Source organism: Tetrao urogallus (genome assembly GCF_951394365.1).
Source record: "Tetrao urogallus genome assembly, chromosome: 3".
Classification (NCBI taxonomy): Eukaryota; Metazoa; Chordata; class Aves; order Galliformes; family Phasianidae; genus Tetrao; species Tetrao urogallus.
Window position 1 is genome coordinate 57,325,637 of NC_136815.1, and position 16,840 is coordinate 57,342,476.

The 16,840-nt window shown below is 36.2% G+C and overlaps 1 protein-coding gene across 1 annotated transcript in view; it reads left to right on the top strand.

Annotated features, from left to right (window-relative positions):
- ZNF236 (zinc finger protein 236) overlaps positions 1–16,840 on the top strand; it is a gene marked incomplete at both ends in the record, with an annotated part of 67,055 nt that overhangs the window by 41,922 nt on the left and 8,293 nt on the right. Inside the window, 13 exon segments of the mRNA XM_079533621.1 lie at positions 641–747; positions 841–992; positions 1,106–1,318; positions 1,824–2,103; positions 2,605–2,708; positions 4,758–5,123; positions 6,418–6,563; positions 7,691–7,934; positions 8,331–8,510; positions 9,398–9,550; positions 9,789–9,979; positions 12,094–12,225; positions 16,380–16,577. Coding sequence (XP_079389747.1) covers positions 641–747; positions 841–992; positions 1,106–1,318; positions 1,824–2,103; positions 2,605–2,708; positions 4,758–5,123; positions 6,418–6,563; positions 7,691–7,934; positions 8,331–8,510; positions 9,398–9,550; positions 9,789–9,979; positions 12,094–12,225; positions 16,380–16,577 — 2,466 coding nt within the window.

Sequence of the window (16,840 nt, forward strand, 5' to 3'; positions counted from 1 at the left end):
TTATTATAGTAACAGCAGATAGCATGAAGGCCATATCTAGTAATGGGGACTGTCTTTACCATACTGAACTGCATGAATTAAAGCTCTTTTATGCTTTTTGGTAAAAGACAATATCCAGTCAAGGAAGTGAGGTGGGTTTTCAGATCTGAAAAAGTTGGAGTAAGTTCAGTCTCTGAAGTTTTCTTCAAACATTACAACATGTTTTTCTGGAGGGTTTTTCTGTAGTTGTTTCTCAGAGGAAAAACTTCTCCAGAAAGTACTGAAGACTGTCAGTACTAATGGGTATTTTGCTGCTCAGTGTAGGTCTTCTATTGCTTAGTAAGTCTACTTTAGGGTTAAATTTAATCCTTCAAACACCATAAAATTTAGGAAAGTGTGAGACTTTTTTTTCTAGACTTGTAAGAAGGTGTAAGTGCACCTTTGACAGTTTATTCTGACTCGGTAGATGTATGTTTTTCAGCTTTTCCCTATGAAAGAGCTAAGGTATTGCATTGCACTCAATTTCTTGTCATGAATTTGTGAAAGAATAGATCTCTGGCTTTGTGTTTACTTCTGTAAATGCTTTAATTTTTCCTTGCCTACTTGCATGGCTTTGTAGTAGTATTTTGTTGTGAAATTTACTTGAGGCTTTGATTTCTAGACTACTCGCTTGATACAAGATCAGTCATCACAAGAAGAGCTTGAATTGCATACCCAAAGGCCTCATTTTCTTGAGGACAGTGAAGATCAAAGCAGGCGTTCATATAGGTTTGTTATACTTTACTTTTAGGTTCAGCCATAGAATTTCCTGGATGTCTTATGGCCACTAACTGTATGCAACTAATAATTTTGTTTTAATAGATGTGAATATTGCAACAAGGGTTTTAAGAAATCCAGCCATTTGAAACAACATGTACGATCGCATACTGGTGAGAAGCCTTATAAATGCCAACTATGTGGCCGTGGCTTTGTTTCCTCAGGAGTTCTTAAGTCACATGAAAAGACTCATACAGGTAACAGAGTATGCCAGCTCTACGTTTTCTTAAGTCAGAGTGTTTACTATACCCAAACTTGTGTAAGTAAACAGAACAACTGCATGTTACTTACTTGTTTCTGTTACTTTAAGGAGTTAAAGCATTCAGCTGTAGCATTTGCAACACATCCTTCACAACTAATGGCAGCCTTACAAGGCACATGGCAACTCACATGAGTATGAAGCCTTACAAGTGCCCATTCTGTGATGAAAGCTTTCGAACAACTGTTCACTGCAAAAAGCATATGAAAAAACATCAAGCAGTCTCCTCAGCTGTAGCATCAGCTACAGAAACAGGAGGGGGAGGTAATTTCATTTTTACTCTTATAGTCCTTACTACGTAACAAGTACAAATGTTTCAGTAGGTTACATGAATGCTGTACCAATAATGCTATAAATTAACCTTAATGCATGGGTAACATGTAATGTCCAGGGCTGTTGGAACTGCTTTTTTGTCTAAGTTGTTATAAGAAATCAGTCTGCTAGGAGGCTATCCAGCGTACTCAAGGTATTGTATGTTACATAATGACTTTTTGTGCCACTAAAGTTGAAGTCTTTTGTTCTAAATAATTTATACCTGTATTTAATTATTGTAAAAACAGGAGTAATAAATCTAGTGTTATTTTAAAGATATATACATAGTTACATCTCTTAAAGACAGATTAAGTGGAAGCACGGGCTGCACAATGGCCTTGTATTTAATAATGTATTTGTAATAAGCATTAAGTTTTTGTAATTTCAGCTGACAGATTAAACTGAACATACATGTGTGTGTGTGTATATACATATATATAATTTTTCTTTTTTGTAGTTGCATGTGTTGAAGATGATGATGAAAATTCTGAAAGAGCTTCCAGAAAATCTCGTCCTGGTGTCATAACTTTTACAGAAGAAGAAACAGCAGAACTGGCAAAAATTAGGCCTCGAGAAAGTGCTACTGTCTCAGAAAAAGTTCTTGTTCAGTCTGCTGCAGAGAAAGACAGAATTAGTGAGATCAAAGATAAGCAGGCAGAATTGGAAGCAGAGCCTAAATATGCCAACTGTTGTAGTTACTGCCCCAAAAGCTTTAAAAAGCCCAGTGATTTAGTCAGGTAAGAAATGGAAAACTTCTGTATCTTTTCAATTTTCCAAATTCTTTACCAGACATTTGGTAGTAACAGATCGTTTTAACTTTTTATGCCTAAGCTAAGGCTTGACTCATGTCTATGTAAATTTATCTTTTTCAGAATGGTTTAAAAATACGTATGTATGGTTTAACAATATGTATGAAATTGTTGCTTGTTCTGTATCTGAGTAGAACAGCCTTTTCATGTTTCCAGTTTCCTACGCTATTAGAACCTTTTTTACAGTTTCAGAATAAATTATTTTTTCGTAAAACAAGACTTGCATATAAAAATAAAACAAAAATAAAATAAAAATATTCTTTCAGTTTGACAAATTGTGCAAGTTTGAATTGTCTTCCTTAGTTGTTCTCCTTACTGTAAAGCTGATATTAATTGTTGAGGATTTCTAAAATTAATAATGTAGAAAATATTCATAGAAGCTGACATAAGGACAGAAATTCACGTGTGTGTGTATTTTGGAATTATTAGGCATGTTCGTATCCATACTGGAGAGAAGCCGTATAAGTGTGAAGAATGTGGGAAGAGTTTCACTGTAAAATCCACTCTAGATTGTCATGTTAAAACACATACAGGTCAGTATGATTTTGAATGTCTTTGTCAAGAAACCAGTTACTTTCATAGCTGTGTTAGCTTGAAGGTTTTGGGAGGGATTATATATTTCACTATGATGTGGGGAAAATGGCATGAGTGCCATTGCTAGGTGATATTTGGTGCTTGCAGTGTCGAGTTTAATCGTATGGTTTATTCAAAATGCCATAATAATGTTCGTGGAGAATATATATATGTATCTGCACTAATTTAATCATAAATTAGTGGCAATATCTCAGTGCTAAATGGTTTTCGTGAGCAAGAGGGTGGAGTTAAAAATAATAATAATAATTTATAAAATTAAACGTTAAAAATTCTTTGAGTTTGTGGTGGTCTTTAAAAATGCTACATTGTTTGCAAAAACTTAAGATTTGAGGTGATTGTTTTAAATTTCTTTGAGCAAGCGCTTCAATTATGTTTCTTTTCAGTTATCTTATTAGAATGGTTTGGGTTGGAAGGGACCTTTAAGATCAGTTCCAATCCCACTGCCACAGTCAGCAGTATCTCCCTCTAGACCACGTCCCATCCAGCCTTGCTTTGAATACTTCCATGGAGGGGGCTTTCTAATGGATGCTGTTGACCTTTGTTCTGTTGTTACTATACATAGTTACACTTCATTGTTATACATAAAACCAGGTCTTATATAGGGTTAAAGGTTGTGAGATTTGGTCCTTTGGCTAAATACTTACTCCCAGCGTCTCATTTTGATTTAGCATACACAGCATGGTGGCATAACACACATTATTATAGTCCTGCTTCATTGCTTATTAATTTCTTGTGTATATAATGGTTCTTCTAATGATTTGATTGGATAGCAAGCAGTATGACATAATCTTGTAGATGCAATAAAGTACACTTAATTACACTTTGATGCTGCTTTAGCATTTGGCATTTGTATATGTCTTTTCATGCCAATTTGTAATAGTCTTCCCTCTAAGTTTCGTTTTGACCCTTAGATCCCTGTTCATAGTTGAAGTTCAACATTCCAGTCCATCCATTCTTCTTTTCACTCTCCAGAATTTTGGCATTTTAATAAAAATCACATCAGATCTTAATTTGAATATTTAACCTTCTGTTTAAAGAGGACTTCAGATGTTGAGTTTACTTTTCACTCTTTAGAATAAAGTAGTTCACTTGGAAGGGACCTACAAAGACCAAGTCCAACTGTCTGATTGCTTCAGGGCTAAACAGAAGTGAAAGCATATGATTAAGGGCATTATCCAAATGCCAGTTGAACTGTTTTGATGTTGTTAATTCATTTGCTGTTCCCTTATTCTCTGTTCCACCCTGCCTTTTTTTTCCCCAGGTTTGGTTTTAGTGGGAAAGACTGGAAAATGTTTTTTTCCGTGGTATTCTTAATGGGGGAGATGCCTGTGCTTGCAGTCTGTGCCTCTGTTGTCTTCATGAACTACATTGATTTGTTATTCTTAGGTTGTTTCTGCTGAACTTGAATGCTGCCAGAGATTTTGTTTTTGTTGAGCAAAATGTGACATCAGTGTAACCTCAATCTATAATCTGAAATAGGTTGAACTATAATTCAGGAATTTGATGGGAAATTCTTCTGAATAAACGAGACTTAGAACTCGATAGGAGAAACTGCATTCCCTGATTCTTTTTGCGATCTCATTATCAACTGTAAATAACAAGCATCACCAGGTTATAGGAACGCAGTTCTGACCAGAAAGTAGGTTTTTAATCTTTTTTTTGTTTCAAACTGAGGTTTTTTTGAAACTACTTGGTTAGTGAGGAATTTGAGAGATGTTAATGAAGATAAGAGGCCTCAAGCTGACCTATTAAGATTCTGAATGAAAAATAAAATGAGTTTCAGAAATTAAGAGGAAGTAAAGATAGACTTAATTTAGGCTACTGGTTCATTTGAAAAACAGCCAAAGTTATAAAGAAAAAGGCTACTTATTTCAAATTCTTTCTTTTCAAAATAGTTTAGAATCAGTATTTTCTTAAATTCTTGGCACAGGTCTGTTGAATTTTAGAGTTATTTATCTGTTTGTTGTTTTTGTTTTTTTTTTTTCCAGGTCAGAAGCTCTTCAGTTGTCATGTGTGCAGTAATTCTTTTTCTACAAAAGGAAGTCTAAAAGTCCACATGCGTCTGCATACAGGAGCAAAGCCATTTAAATGTCCACACTGTGATTTACGGTTTCGTACTTCTGGGCGCAGAAAAACCCACATACAGTGTCATTATAAACCAGAAACAAAGAAGGTTAGGAAGCCTGTTGCCCGCACTTCAGCTGAGGGACTGCAGCCAGTCAGTCTTCTTAATTCATCTTCAACAGATCCTAATGTTTTCATCATGAATAACTCTGTTTTGACAAGTCAGTTTGATCAAAATTTACTTCAACAAGGACTTGTGGGCCAGGCTATCCTGCCTGCTTCCGTGTCAGGTAAAAATGGATGACTTTTTGGTGGTGGTATTTAAATCAAGTACTGAACTTTGTTTTCTGTTAGAGTTCAGAAACTTATACCAAACACTACTTCCAAACAGGTAAGCATTGTATTGCATTGATAATTTGATGCACAGTGATGACATAAATAGAAGTTTATTTTAGAATGAAAGTGAAAATGTTATGGTAGTCACAGTTAACCTAGAAGGTTCTCTTCAGGTCTGCTGTGATGTTGAACTATAGAAAGGAAAAAAAAAAATGCTGATAATAAATAGGTAGACTACTTGTATTCTTTTCGTAATATTCTTGCCTTTTCCTAATAAGGAAAGAAGCAAAATGATTATTAATACCACATTTATCACAAATCAAACTTTTCAAAACATTTACCACTATCTTCCAAACTCATTTGGCTGGATTTAGATAACTGTTTAGAGTAAGTCAGAAGATGAGCTCAGATTACTGGAGTTAAATACCAGAGTGATACATTGCTATGAAACTACCTAATGTTTGCTTGGAATTCCGAGTGAACAGAATGAAGCATTTATGTTACATTCAGAATTCCTAGGAAGAGGGCAGGAAAGTTCTGAAATCTAGGCTAGTGGTTTGCATTTTGCCCTGAGTAGATATTTCTTGTGAAGATGTTTTTATGCTAAAGATACTTATTCACAAAGAAGGATGATTTTCGGGCATCCACTAAAGGATGCTGGTTGATCGTAATAAAGGTGTTTTTGGAGATTGTATATCAAACACGAGGTGATCTTTCCACATTTTGGGAGCTTTTGTAGAGGTAGTCTCTTCAATTTTTAACATTAGCTTTCTAAATTGTTAAGATTTCAATTTTCAAATGCTAATGCACTTTTTTTTCCCATCCATGTGATTACATAGGTTGTCCATAGTTTCCTTGAACAATATTTATGTGCTGTGTATAAATATGGTAACAGCTCTCACGTGTGCTAAGGGTCAGAATGCACATACCTTGTGTGTATAATTGCTGCTTGTTTTTAGGGGTAGCATACGCTTAGGAACACTTAAAGCAAATTTATCCAGATTTATCTTGGTAGGTGCTCTGGAGTGGTTCTTATTTTGGAAGATGCCAGCTACTGTTTAAATAATAACTATCCCTAAATGACATGGAACTTATTAAATTTTAAACTAGCCAGCCAGAACGTTGAAATGACACACAAAAGTGTGTATGTGTAGTTTCTGTATTGATTTTGTTTATAAAAATAAGCAAGCTAAAAGAGACGGTCAGTAATGATAAAGAAAAACATAATGCAACTGTTTTCTTTGGTAGCTGGAGGTGACTTAACTGTGTCCTTGACAGATGGTAGCTTGGCCACTCTTGAAGGAATACAGTTACAACTTGCTGCTAATCTGGTTGGACAAAATGTTCAAATCTCTGGAATCGATGCTGCTAGTATCAACAACATAACATTACAGGTAGGTTGTTTTCAGTTTATTTGATTTTATAGAATCAGTTTGAAGACTGAAGGAAGTTTAATGAGTATATGTACTTCTGAAGTAGTACCTTTGAGTGAGACATCTGACAGTTCCATGCTGTTTCAGTTGTATCGTGTTAGAGCGTAGGTTCATGGTGGGATTTTTGTTTTGGCTTTTTTCTCTTCAAGTTTTTCAGATTGTTACCTCTCTGGGATTTTGACAGATTTCTTTAAAATCCTTTTTTTTTTTTTTTCTTTTAATGGCGTTTTGTCTTTTCATTTTAAAAAAACATTTTAAGCAACATCTCCCCTCCCAGTCACCCTCCTCAAAACAGAAGAACCCAAATGTTACTAAGAATTTTCCTTACCATGACACTTCCATTATTTGTCTAGTTTTAAACATTTAGACTCATAGTTCAAATGCCATTTGAACTTGTAAAATGAACAATAGAAATACTTTACATAAAAGAAAGTGGAATTATTAAATTTGAGAATTCAAAATGACATGAAAGAATCGTTTGATGAAATTGGTTGGGTTTGATTAGTTTCAGAGACTCGTTTTGAGGAAAAGACTTCTGGTGACTTCTGTGTCCAGCTCCTAGGTCAAGGAAAGATCATCGTCTGAATTGCATTGGTTCATTTGAAGTCTGTCTACTTAAAAAGTTTATAGCTAAAAGTAAAGGAAACTGTAGTTTTGTTTCCCTTAATTCCCAAACACTCATCCCGAAGAAAACAGTGTGTATTTAAATATTGAAAACAGATATTTTCTGGTGAACTGGGACTTCTAGGACCCATAAAGACTGAAAAACAGATCATTTCTGATGGTGTTTTTCCCTTCTGCTCCTTTCAGTGATTTGTGAGCAATAAGCCTTGCATGCAAGACACTACAAAATGCCAATATAGTAGATACCCAGTATGCCTATTTGTAGCTGTGATCATGATTTCCTGAACCTGGATGTTGAATAGGCATCCTACAAATAGATACTTCAAAAATTTTAATTTTTTTAATAGTAATCTTAAATAGTATATATTCCAAATGCACCTTTCTGAATTCTGGATTTGTTATAAATATTCATGTAACCCAGATTTATTAAGTCAGATTGATCAGACTGAGAATTTGTTTTTCAGATTGATCCAAGCATTCTACAGCAAACCTTACAGCAGAGTAATATACTTGCTCAGCAACTAACTGGAGATCCCAGTATGGCTCCACAGAATCCCTCCCTCCAGGCAACGGAAAATGCAGTGCCAGCTAACGTGGTTATTCAGCCTATATCAGGCCTGTCTTTGCAGCCTACAGTAACATCTTCAGCTAACATGACAATTGGATCCCTATCTGAGCAAGAGTCTGTACTGACAACCAGTGCTAGTGGTGAGTAGTGCCACTAGTCTTATGCTTTGAATTGTTTAGCATTAACTTTTCACTTTTTTTAATACTTCGTTTAGTAAGTTGGATATATGCTTCTTGTAACAGCATATTTGTCAAATTCTGCAACTTTATCACTTTTGAATACAAGGTTTTCATAATGTGTACTACAAAATTGAAGAATATGTATAGCTTTTAGGAATATAAAAGCTTTTTAAGTTGTAGAGGAATAAATTAGACTGCGGAAATAATTTTTCCTTTAGATTGCAAGTTTTAGCATCTTACCTTGGCTAAGTCTTTCATACTAGTTCAAAAAATAATGTTGTAATTGTAGTTTTACAAAATATATATTGTAAAGAAAGGATATTCATGGAAATTTTTGTTCTACCTTTTTATATTTAGGTACACAGGACATCTCTCAGGTCATGACTTCACAGGGTATGGTGTCATCTTCAAATGGACAACATGAGATAACATTGACCATAAATAATTCCAGTTTGAGTCAAGTTCTAGCTCATGCTACAGGTTCTAATACTGCAAGCTCATCAGGAAGTCCTCAAGAAATCACTCTTACAATATCTGGTTGGTATTTCTAATGATTTTTAGTGGTACCAGATCTCTGTTTCAGAGGCTAGCTGGTACAGTATTTGAGCATATTTTTGCTGTCAGCTGCATTCCTTTTTATATTCATCAGCTTTAAAAGGTATTTTCTAAATCTACCTTTGAAAGCCAAATGCAATTGCAGTGAGTACAAATGTAAGATCAGTTCCCTGTTTTATTCATGGTCTTATTTCAACAGATATTTCTCAGGGGGAAAGTTTGTGTAAGCAGTTCTTATTTCCTTGCTGTGACTCATTTGGCTTAGTGTAATTCCTGGTGGGATAGGAGCAAGCAGCTCAAGGCAGGCATTGGGGTTGAGTTTATTTAATATAAATTTACTTCCATGCCTGTTCCAATACATATTCCAATAGATGTTCTGACTGTCCTTGCATGTGTACTCTTCAGTCACTGTAGTAAGTAGTTAGTACTCTAGGTGTCTTTAAAAACATTTAGACTATCTTTACTGCCTTTAGGAAACTGATTTTATGTACAATATAATTAGCAGTCCACTTTCCTCAAAGACATGTTTGTTTAATTACATTTCTTAAGTGGATCCAGTGTTTTAACTATTAGTCTTCAGTTTGCTAGCTTGTATAGTTTCATGAAGTTCTTGTGCCTTGAATTTAAGATCTATCAATATTTGTCTAAATATTAAGAAGTACAGGTATTTCTCTGTATATTGCCGTCTGAACCTGTATTAAGAATATGTTGAAGTTTTTTGTAAAAATATGCATGTGAAGAAGTGAATCTTGTTTTGGTTTTATCTTCTGCTTTTAATTTATGATCACTTTTTTTTTTTTTTTAATAGAGTATAGTAGTAGAATAATGTTGAGATATTTCTGGCTGTAATAGGACTAATTTCTTTTTAGGTCAAGATCTTATTCAGCATAATTCTGGAAGCAGTGATCTGAATAGTAGCTTAAGGTTGACAGCACCAACCATCAACAGTCAGAGTACAGGTGCAACATTAACTATAAGTAACGACCACCTTCTTTCTCAGGGCACTTCACTAAATGCTCCAGGTATGCTTCCAGTGATTTTCTAACAAAAAATAAGTTTGTTAAAAAAAAAAATAAGCTTTAGGCAGGAATAATACAGTCTTGCACACTACAATTAAGTAACAACAAGATTTAGATGTTTTCTCACTAGTTTTAAATTGCTGTACCAATTTAAATTATCCACTCCACAGAACAAGAAGGAAATGACTACCCCTAGGATATTCTGTAGATTGTTTCTGTTTTTGTTTTGCATATATTCCAGAGCTTAATACAACAACTGGAACAAACCTTCCTTCAACAACACCCATATCTCAATCTACAGTTTCTGCCCAGAATTTGGTCATGTCTTCATCAGGAGTTGGAGGAGATGGTAGTGTCACTTTGACCCTTGCTGATACTCAGGGAATGTTGTCAGGTGGTCTTGATGCAGTTACACTTAATATCACATCACAGGTAAGAAGTGTTTTTCTGAACTGACAGATAAGCTAGCATTATTGTCTTAGAGGGCTGGAATTAGGATTTTTCTTAGAAAATAATTTTGAGATGAATGTTTTGTGATAAACTGGTTTTATATATGGGTGCTGTAACTTCTTCTTTAGAAGGCAAAAGTTGCCAAAATACAAGAAACTTAATGTCTTCTAATTGTAGCTTTTTTTTGTTTGTTTTTTCCTCTTTAAATAAAAAGGGGGATGAGTAAAGAGTATTTGCTGTGGGTACCTAATGGTAAAGCTGGTAGATATTATTTTCTCAAGGATTGGCATAAATGTTACAGTAAAAATGTTTCAGAGATGTTCATAGCAAATCTACCTAAGATAAGGTACATGCAGGATAAATAATAAAGATGATGATTATCTTTTTGCTTTGTGTTTTTTTCTGGTTAAACCTTGTTTGTATCTCTGCCTTTATTGTTGTGGGTGAAATTGTTTTGTTGTCATTCTTAATGAGTTGTTGGTTTTTTTTTATCCCCGCTTTTCAAAAGATAGGACAATATGATCAAAACAAGAAGCTGTGTTGGGGAGAACTGAAAAACAGCTTTAAATTTATCTGAGGAGGAACAGTTAATCTTTAATAATAGGACACGTTATGAAGACTGTGGTGTAGTACCTTCCTTGAGGTTCTGCACCGTGGAGACCTAAATAAGATTGTTCTTTTACCTTGAGCGTGCTTGAGAACATAAGAACTGAAGAGAAATTGAAACAGGTCTCTTCAAAGCAACATAAGTGTTTAAATGAATTATGTTGTCTGGAAATTGATCTAGATTAGGGCCATGGAGATGATTAGAGAGCTGGAGTGCACCCATCTACAGAGAGAGGCTGAGAACTGGGGATGTTAAACCTGGAGAAGAGAAGGCTTTGGGGAGATTGTATTGTGCCCTTTCAGTATTTAAAGGGGGCTTATGAAAGAGATGGAAACTGACTTTTTGCATGGCCTAATAGTGAGATGATAAAGGGAAACAGTTTTGAAGTTAAATAAGAGATTTAGATTAGACGTTAGGGGGGAATTCTTCACTCAGAGGGTGAATGAGGCACAGGGGCTGCCCTGAGAAGCTGAGGAGGCCACATTTCTGGAGATATCCAAAACCAGGTAGGATGGGGCTTTGATCTCATGGAATATATCCTTGCCTATGGAAGGTGGGTTAAAAGCAGAAGGCCCCTTCCAACCCAAGACATTCTATGAATAAAGAGGTAAACTTACAAGAAGTTACACAAGAATAATGCCATATGACTATTACCTCTCAAGAAGCTTCAGTATTAATTTCATTCTGATCATAATGTAAGATTTTTGTAGTGTCGTCAAAAGCTAAAGTCAAGAAAGGGTTGCGGGAAGGCTTGCGTGATTCTTGTGAACTGCTGAGAATTTTTGACGTTGTGGAGCAAAGAAGCAACGTATATTTTCATTTCAGAGTTTGTAATAATGTAAACAATGTAGATTTAGCAGTGTTGATGTTTATTAATAAGACACTACTCTTAACACTAAGTCAAGTAAAAAATTGGATGCTGCATAAGTACGCTGTACATAGATAGTATGAATCTTGATAAATGGGTTGGTAATGTGTAACATACATTCACATGTAGAGATTCACATGTAGAAGTTATAGTGGTAATGTAGAAATAGAAATAATGTGATTTTAAAAATTCTGAAACTTAATTTGTTATTTTATATTTTGACTTCATGTACTTTGGAAATATGTTTAATTAATAGATTTAAAAAAGGAAAAATCTGTGGAAAGACCACACAAAAAAGCAAAAGATAACATTATGGAGAGCATCATCTAAAGAGGCAAAAGATGAAGGCTGAAATGTGCAGCAATTGATGCAAGATGGGGAAAAATTAGAGTTTTTGCTTTTTTGGACTTCCAATTGTTCTTACACTTAACACCTTGGTATATTTAAAATCAGAGGAGAAGGAATGCTTCTAGCAATTGTTCAAATAAATTGTCATGGTATTTTTCAAGGAAAAAAAAGAAGTAGTTTTGAGGTATAAAAATAATTTGTGTGACTGCAATTAATTGTTTAAATGTAGTTACTCTTCCTTTTTTTTCTTTTTTTCCCTTCCCTCTTTGACAGGGTCAGCAGTTCCCTGCTATACTCGCAGATTCCAGTCTTGCTAGCCAAAGTGGGTCAGGCTCACAGCAAGTCATACTGGTGAGCCATACACCCCATTCAGCAGCTACAAACTCCGATGAAATAACGTATCAGGTAGATATTATATATTTCTGTATCTCTTGTGGGTAAAGAATGTTATTAATAAAAATATTAGGATAATTCCTTTGTATACTGAAGCAGGAAGGCTGATGTCATTCCTAAGAGCACTGGGAAGAGATTCATTGTGACTTCCTAATCACCCAGATTGTGTTTAAGTTTTGAGCTGAAAAACAAAAGAGAAATACGTTTAATAACGTGTTTTTCTACAGACTGTAGCAGTGTTTACTCAGCAGTTTTCTCCAAAAAAAATCCAAGTAAATTTTTAGGTTATAAAAATAAATGAAGTTAAGAGCTGTGGGGAAAAGCAGCGTCTATTGCTATATCTTTTTCTTTTTTTTTATTGTTTGTTTTTTCAGCCAAATTGGTTTAACAATGGAGTATAAACTTTTCAACTTAAGTGTTTTGAGTTTCCACAGGCTGTTATACATGAGTAATGTCAGTACTATTATCAGAAGGGGTAGCTCAGATTTGTCTTGTTGAAGATAGGATTAATAATTTTATTATTAAGGTAACATGATCTCTAAACTGGGAAATATGGTAGAGGCAGATGATGACTAACAGTCAAAAGGTGTGGGGTACTGGATTGGCAAGCAGACATCAATATGTAGGCAAATTGTGACTGATGTGAGTGAGAGAAACTTTGAACATAAAAAATGCTTGAAAAGAGCGGACCCTCTACAAGTTTATGCTCATAAGGGTGGTGAGATGACAAAATAGTAGAGGAAACTCCCTCATGCTTCTTGGAAAATTGTCAGAAATGCATACCTCTCTGGCATGTCTGTACACTGATAGATGCAACTGGAGGTAGGCATACAGTCTGCAATCTGATGGGAATCACAGAAAGAAGGTAGAACACACACAGATGAAGCACAGCTATGATAGGATGATGGCTTTTTAGGACACGACAACAAGACCATAGTGGGATTACGTGGAGGTTTGCATAGGAGCTGGATGGTGATTCAGCTGTGGCTTTATGGGGGAATGATGTCAGGAAGATCAGGCTGTGGTGAATACTAATCATTTGCTTCAGATCACGTGATTAAGAAGAATCTGAAGATTATTTGTATTTCATCAGACACAGTCTTGGGTTTCCTGCCCCTAGCTCACACTTTGAGTAGAGGAACTGAACTAGATGATTTCAAGAAGTCTCTTCCAACCTAAGTAATTCCATGATTTGCAATCCCTGGTTTGCATATACTTCAGCCCACCTAAGATCATCTGAAAGGGCAACAAGCCAGGGTGCAAGGAATCTAGGAAACTTCTGGAGTGTATCGATAAATTCCTGGTACAGGAGGTTGAAAAGCCAGCAAGGAAAGATGTTCAGCTGGGCTTCATAATTGCAAACAAGGAAGAACTGGTCAGAAATATGAATGTCAGGAACACCCTTGGTAGCTGAGACTGTAGATAATGGAGTTCAGGTACCGGAGAGAAGGAAAGAAACAAAAAAAATGATTGAACTGCTGCATTCAGTGATGATGTTACCTGTGCAACAATATCAAGGCCATTTGCTAGTGGTGTACCTCAGGGTTGAAATACTGGGATGAGTACTATTTAACCTCTTCATTAATGACTTGCATGATAGAACAGAGAGCATACTCAATTGATTTGCAGATTATAGAAAACTGTGAGGAGTTTTGTGATGGATTGGATGCTTGTGCAGCCATTCAGAAGCATATCAGTAGGCTGGGGAAATGGGCCAACAGGAATGTCATGAAATTCCATTTAGGGAAATGCGGAGTTCAGTCCCTGGAGAAAAATAACCCCATGCACTGGTATGTGCTGGAAAGCAGCTTAGTAGAGCAGGACTTGTATGTGGAGGGGGTGAGGGGTACTAGTGAACAAGTATTTAACCATGAGTTAGCAATGTGCTCTTGCAGCAGAGGTGGTCAACAGTATCCTTGGATTCATTTAAGAGCAGGATTGGGACAGAGGGGATTGTCCCCCTCTATTCAGCTCTTGTGAGGCCCCATCTGGAGTATTGTGTCCAGGCCTGGGGCACCCAGCAGAAGAAAGACGCAGAGTTCTTGGAGTGGGTTCAGAGGAGGGCCACTAAGAAGATCAGAGGGCTGGAGTACCTTTCCTGTGAGGAAAGGTTGAGGGAACTGGGATTGTTTAGCTTGGAAAGAGAATGCTCTGGGGAGACATCATTGTGGCCTTCCAGTACCTTGAAGGGAGTGTATAAACAGGAAGGGGGATGACTGTTTACATGGGTGATAGTGATAGGACAAGAGGGAGTGGTTTTAAACTGAGACAGGGGGAAGTTTAGGTTAGATATTAGGAAGAAGTTTTCTACTCAGGAGGTGGTGATGCACTGGAACAGGTTGCCCAAGGAGGTTGTGGATGCCCCATCTGTGGAGGCATTCAAGGCCAGGTTGGATATGTCTCTGGGCAGCCTGGTCTGGTGGTTGATGACCATGCAGATAGCAGGGGGGTTGAAACTAGATGATCTTTGAGATCCTTTTCAACCTAGGCCATTCTATGACTATAATTGCCAGCAGGGCAATAGGAGATGATTCTTTCCCTTTACTCAGCACCAATGAAAGGACATGCTCTGAAGTGCTCTGCCCAGTCATAACTCACCAGTAAAATAGGCACGTGAACATATGGCAGGGAGTACAGTGAAGGGCTGCAGAGATGATTGTGTTAGTGTCTACTGCAGGAGAGACAGAGTGTGGGGATTGTTCAGCCTGATAAAAGCCTTCGTGGTGGTTGGTGATGGTGAGGTTGTTCTTAACAGTGTGCATGGTATCTGATGTGAGGGAATAAAGCAGACAGAGCCAGTCTGATTTCAGTGGTGCCTATGAAACGATAACAGGCTATAACCCTTGTTTTACTGTGAGTGAAACAGGTGGTTGAATTCTGGACAGATTGTCAAGAGAGTCTGGAGTCTCCATACTTGATATTCAGAAGCTGTCTGGGCATGACTGTGAGCCTGCTCTTGGGAATTTTGGAATAGATGATCTCAAGGCATCCCTTCCAACTTGAGCTATTCTATTAATTTCCTATTTTTACACTTTCATATGGTTGAATGAGAATTCTGAACAATTTTGCAGGGTTCACATACTCTGTGAAAATGGGTGGTTAAAATTTTACTTGCCCATATTGTCTCTCCTCTAAATTTAGGACTGGATTTTGTCTTTCAATCTATATATGCTTTCATAAATCAGAGTAGCATTTCATAAGGCTTACTAGAATGTCACCTGCAAACTGTGACAGTACCTGAGAAGCCATATGGTAGCAGTCAACATGTAACACTAATGAAGACCACTTTCCTTTCTGGTGACTGTTAATTTACCAGTAAACATTTCAGCAATTTCTGGAAAGGTTTCTGAACTAGTTGGAAATGTATAAATAAGTGTGTGTGATAAAAGGTTTTTTTCTAATCCCTTCTTTTAGTTGTTTTGATATTACATCATTACTAATTTTGTTACTGTTCCTGATTTTTACTATGGATAATGTTCTGCACTGCTTTGTACCTTTCTCGAGTTTAGTTCATCCTGAATTAGTCACTTAGCACTTAGTTTCTTTTCTGTATTTTCATATATTTCTTTTTAAAGAAAAAAATTCCATGAAGTTGAACAAGTTTCATGTTATCTCATTTGAGGAAAGTGAAACACAGCAAAACCATGCCCAGACCCTGTCAGCTTTTCCTTGTTATTTCTGAGACTGTGTTAGTAGCTCAAAAATGCTTACTTAAGGTAACTGAATCCCTGATGAATGAATTAACCACATGGAAAACCATAAACATTCTCCTTTGTAAATGTCAGAGATGTTTTCTCTCTTTCTCTGTCTGTCTTTTCTCTGGAACTTTGTTTGGCTTTGAATTTTTTTTTTGTAAGAATCACTTGAGATCTCAGGAATATAAAACTGGATGTAAAAAAATATTTATGTACTCAAACACATCAGATTTTACAGCATAAATGAATTTGAGCATAGTTACTCTAATCTTTTTGTTTCCTTAAAATTTGGTTATTCTAAGAGCAGTGAAATACATGTTTGTTTACATACAACTTGTCTTTCCTTTGTGTTGATAAGGTGCTTGCAAGCACCCTCAAAAAATTGATCACAGCAAAGCAGCATCCAGAACAACCACCCAGTCTGCTGTCAGTGTACTTAATTATTTGACTGTGTTTTATAAATCGTTATAGGTGACAGAGGTTTCTCCTAATGTGACTAAAAGCAATCAAGCAGAAAAAGAAGGTCGTGTGCACCAGTGTTTTGAGTGTAGTCAGACCTTTTCTTCGGCCGCCATGTTGATGCATCACAGTAAAGAGGTTCACGGCAAGGAAAGAATACATGTTTGTCATGTCTGCAATAAAGCCTTTAAGCGGGCAACACATCTCAAGGTATTTGGTAATAACAGTGGATTGTTCTGATAACTTGTTCTTTTGTTTTGGAATTGTTGTCATGTTACTGAAAGATACCTGTTAGCCCTTTACTTTTTCTGTTCATGTATAGTTTGTGAAGTGCATGATGTCTGTGAGGGGGAACTTAAATGACAACATATGCTGACATAACTCTTCCGTGGAGCATGGAGAAGTTTTTAGTGTTTTAATGTATATGTTGTCCACAAAAAGAAAAACGTGGATACCTGTCATATAAACAGTGG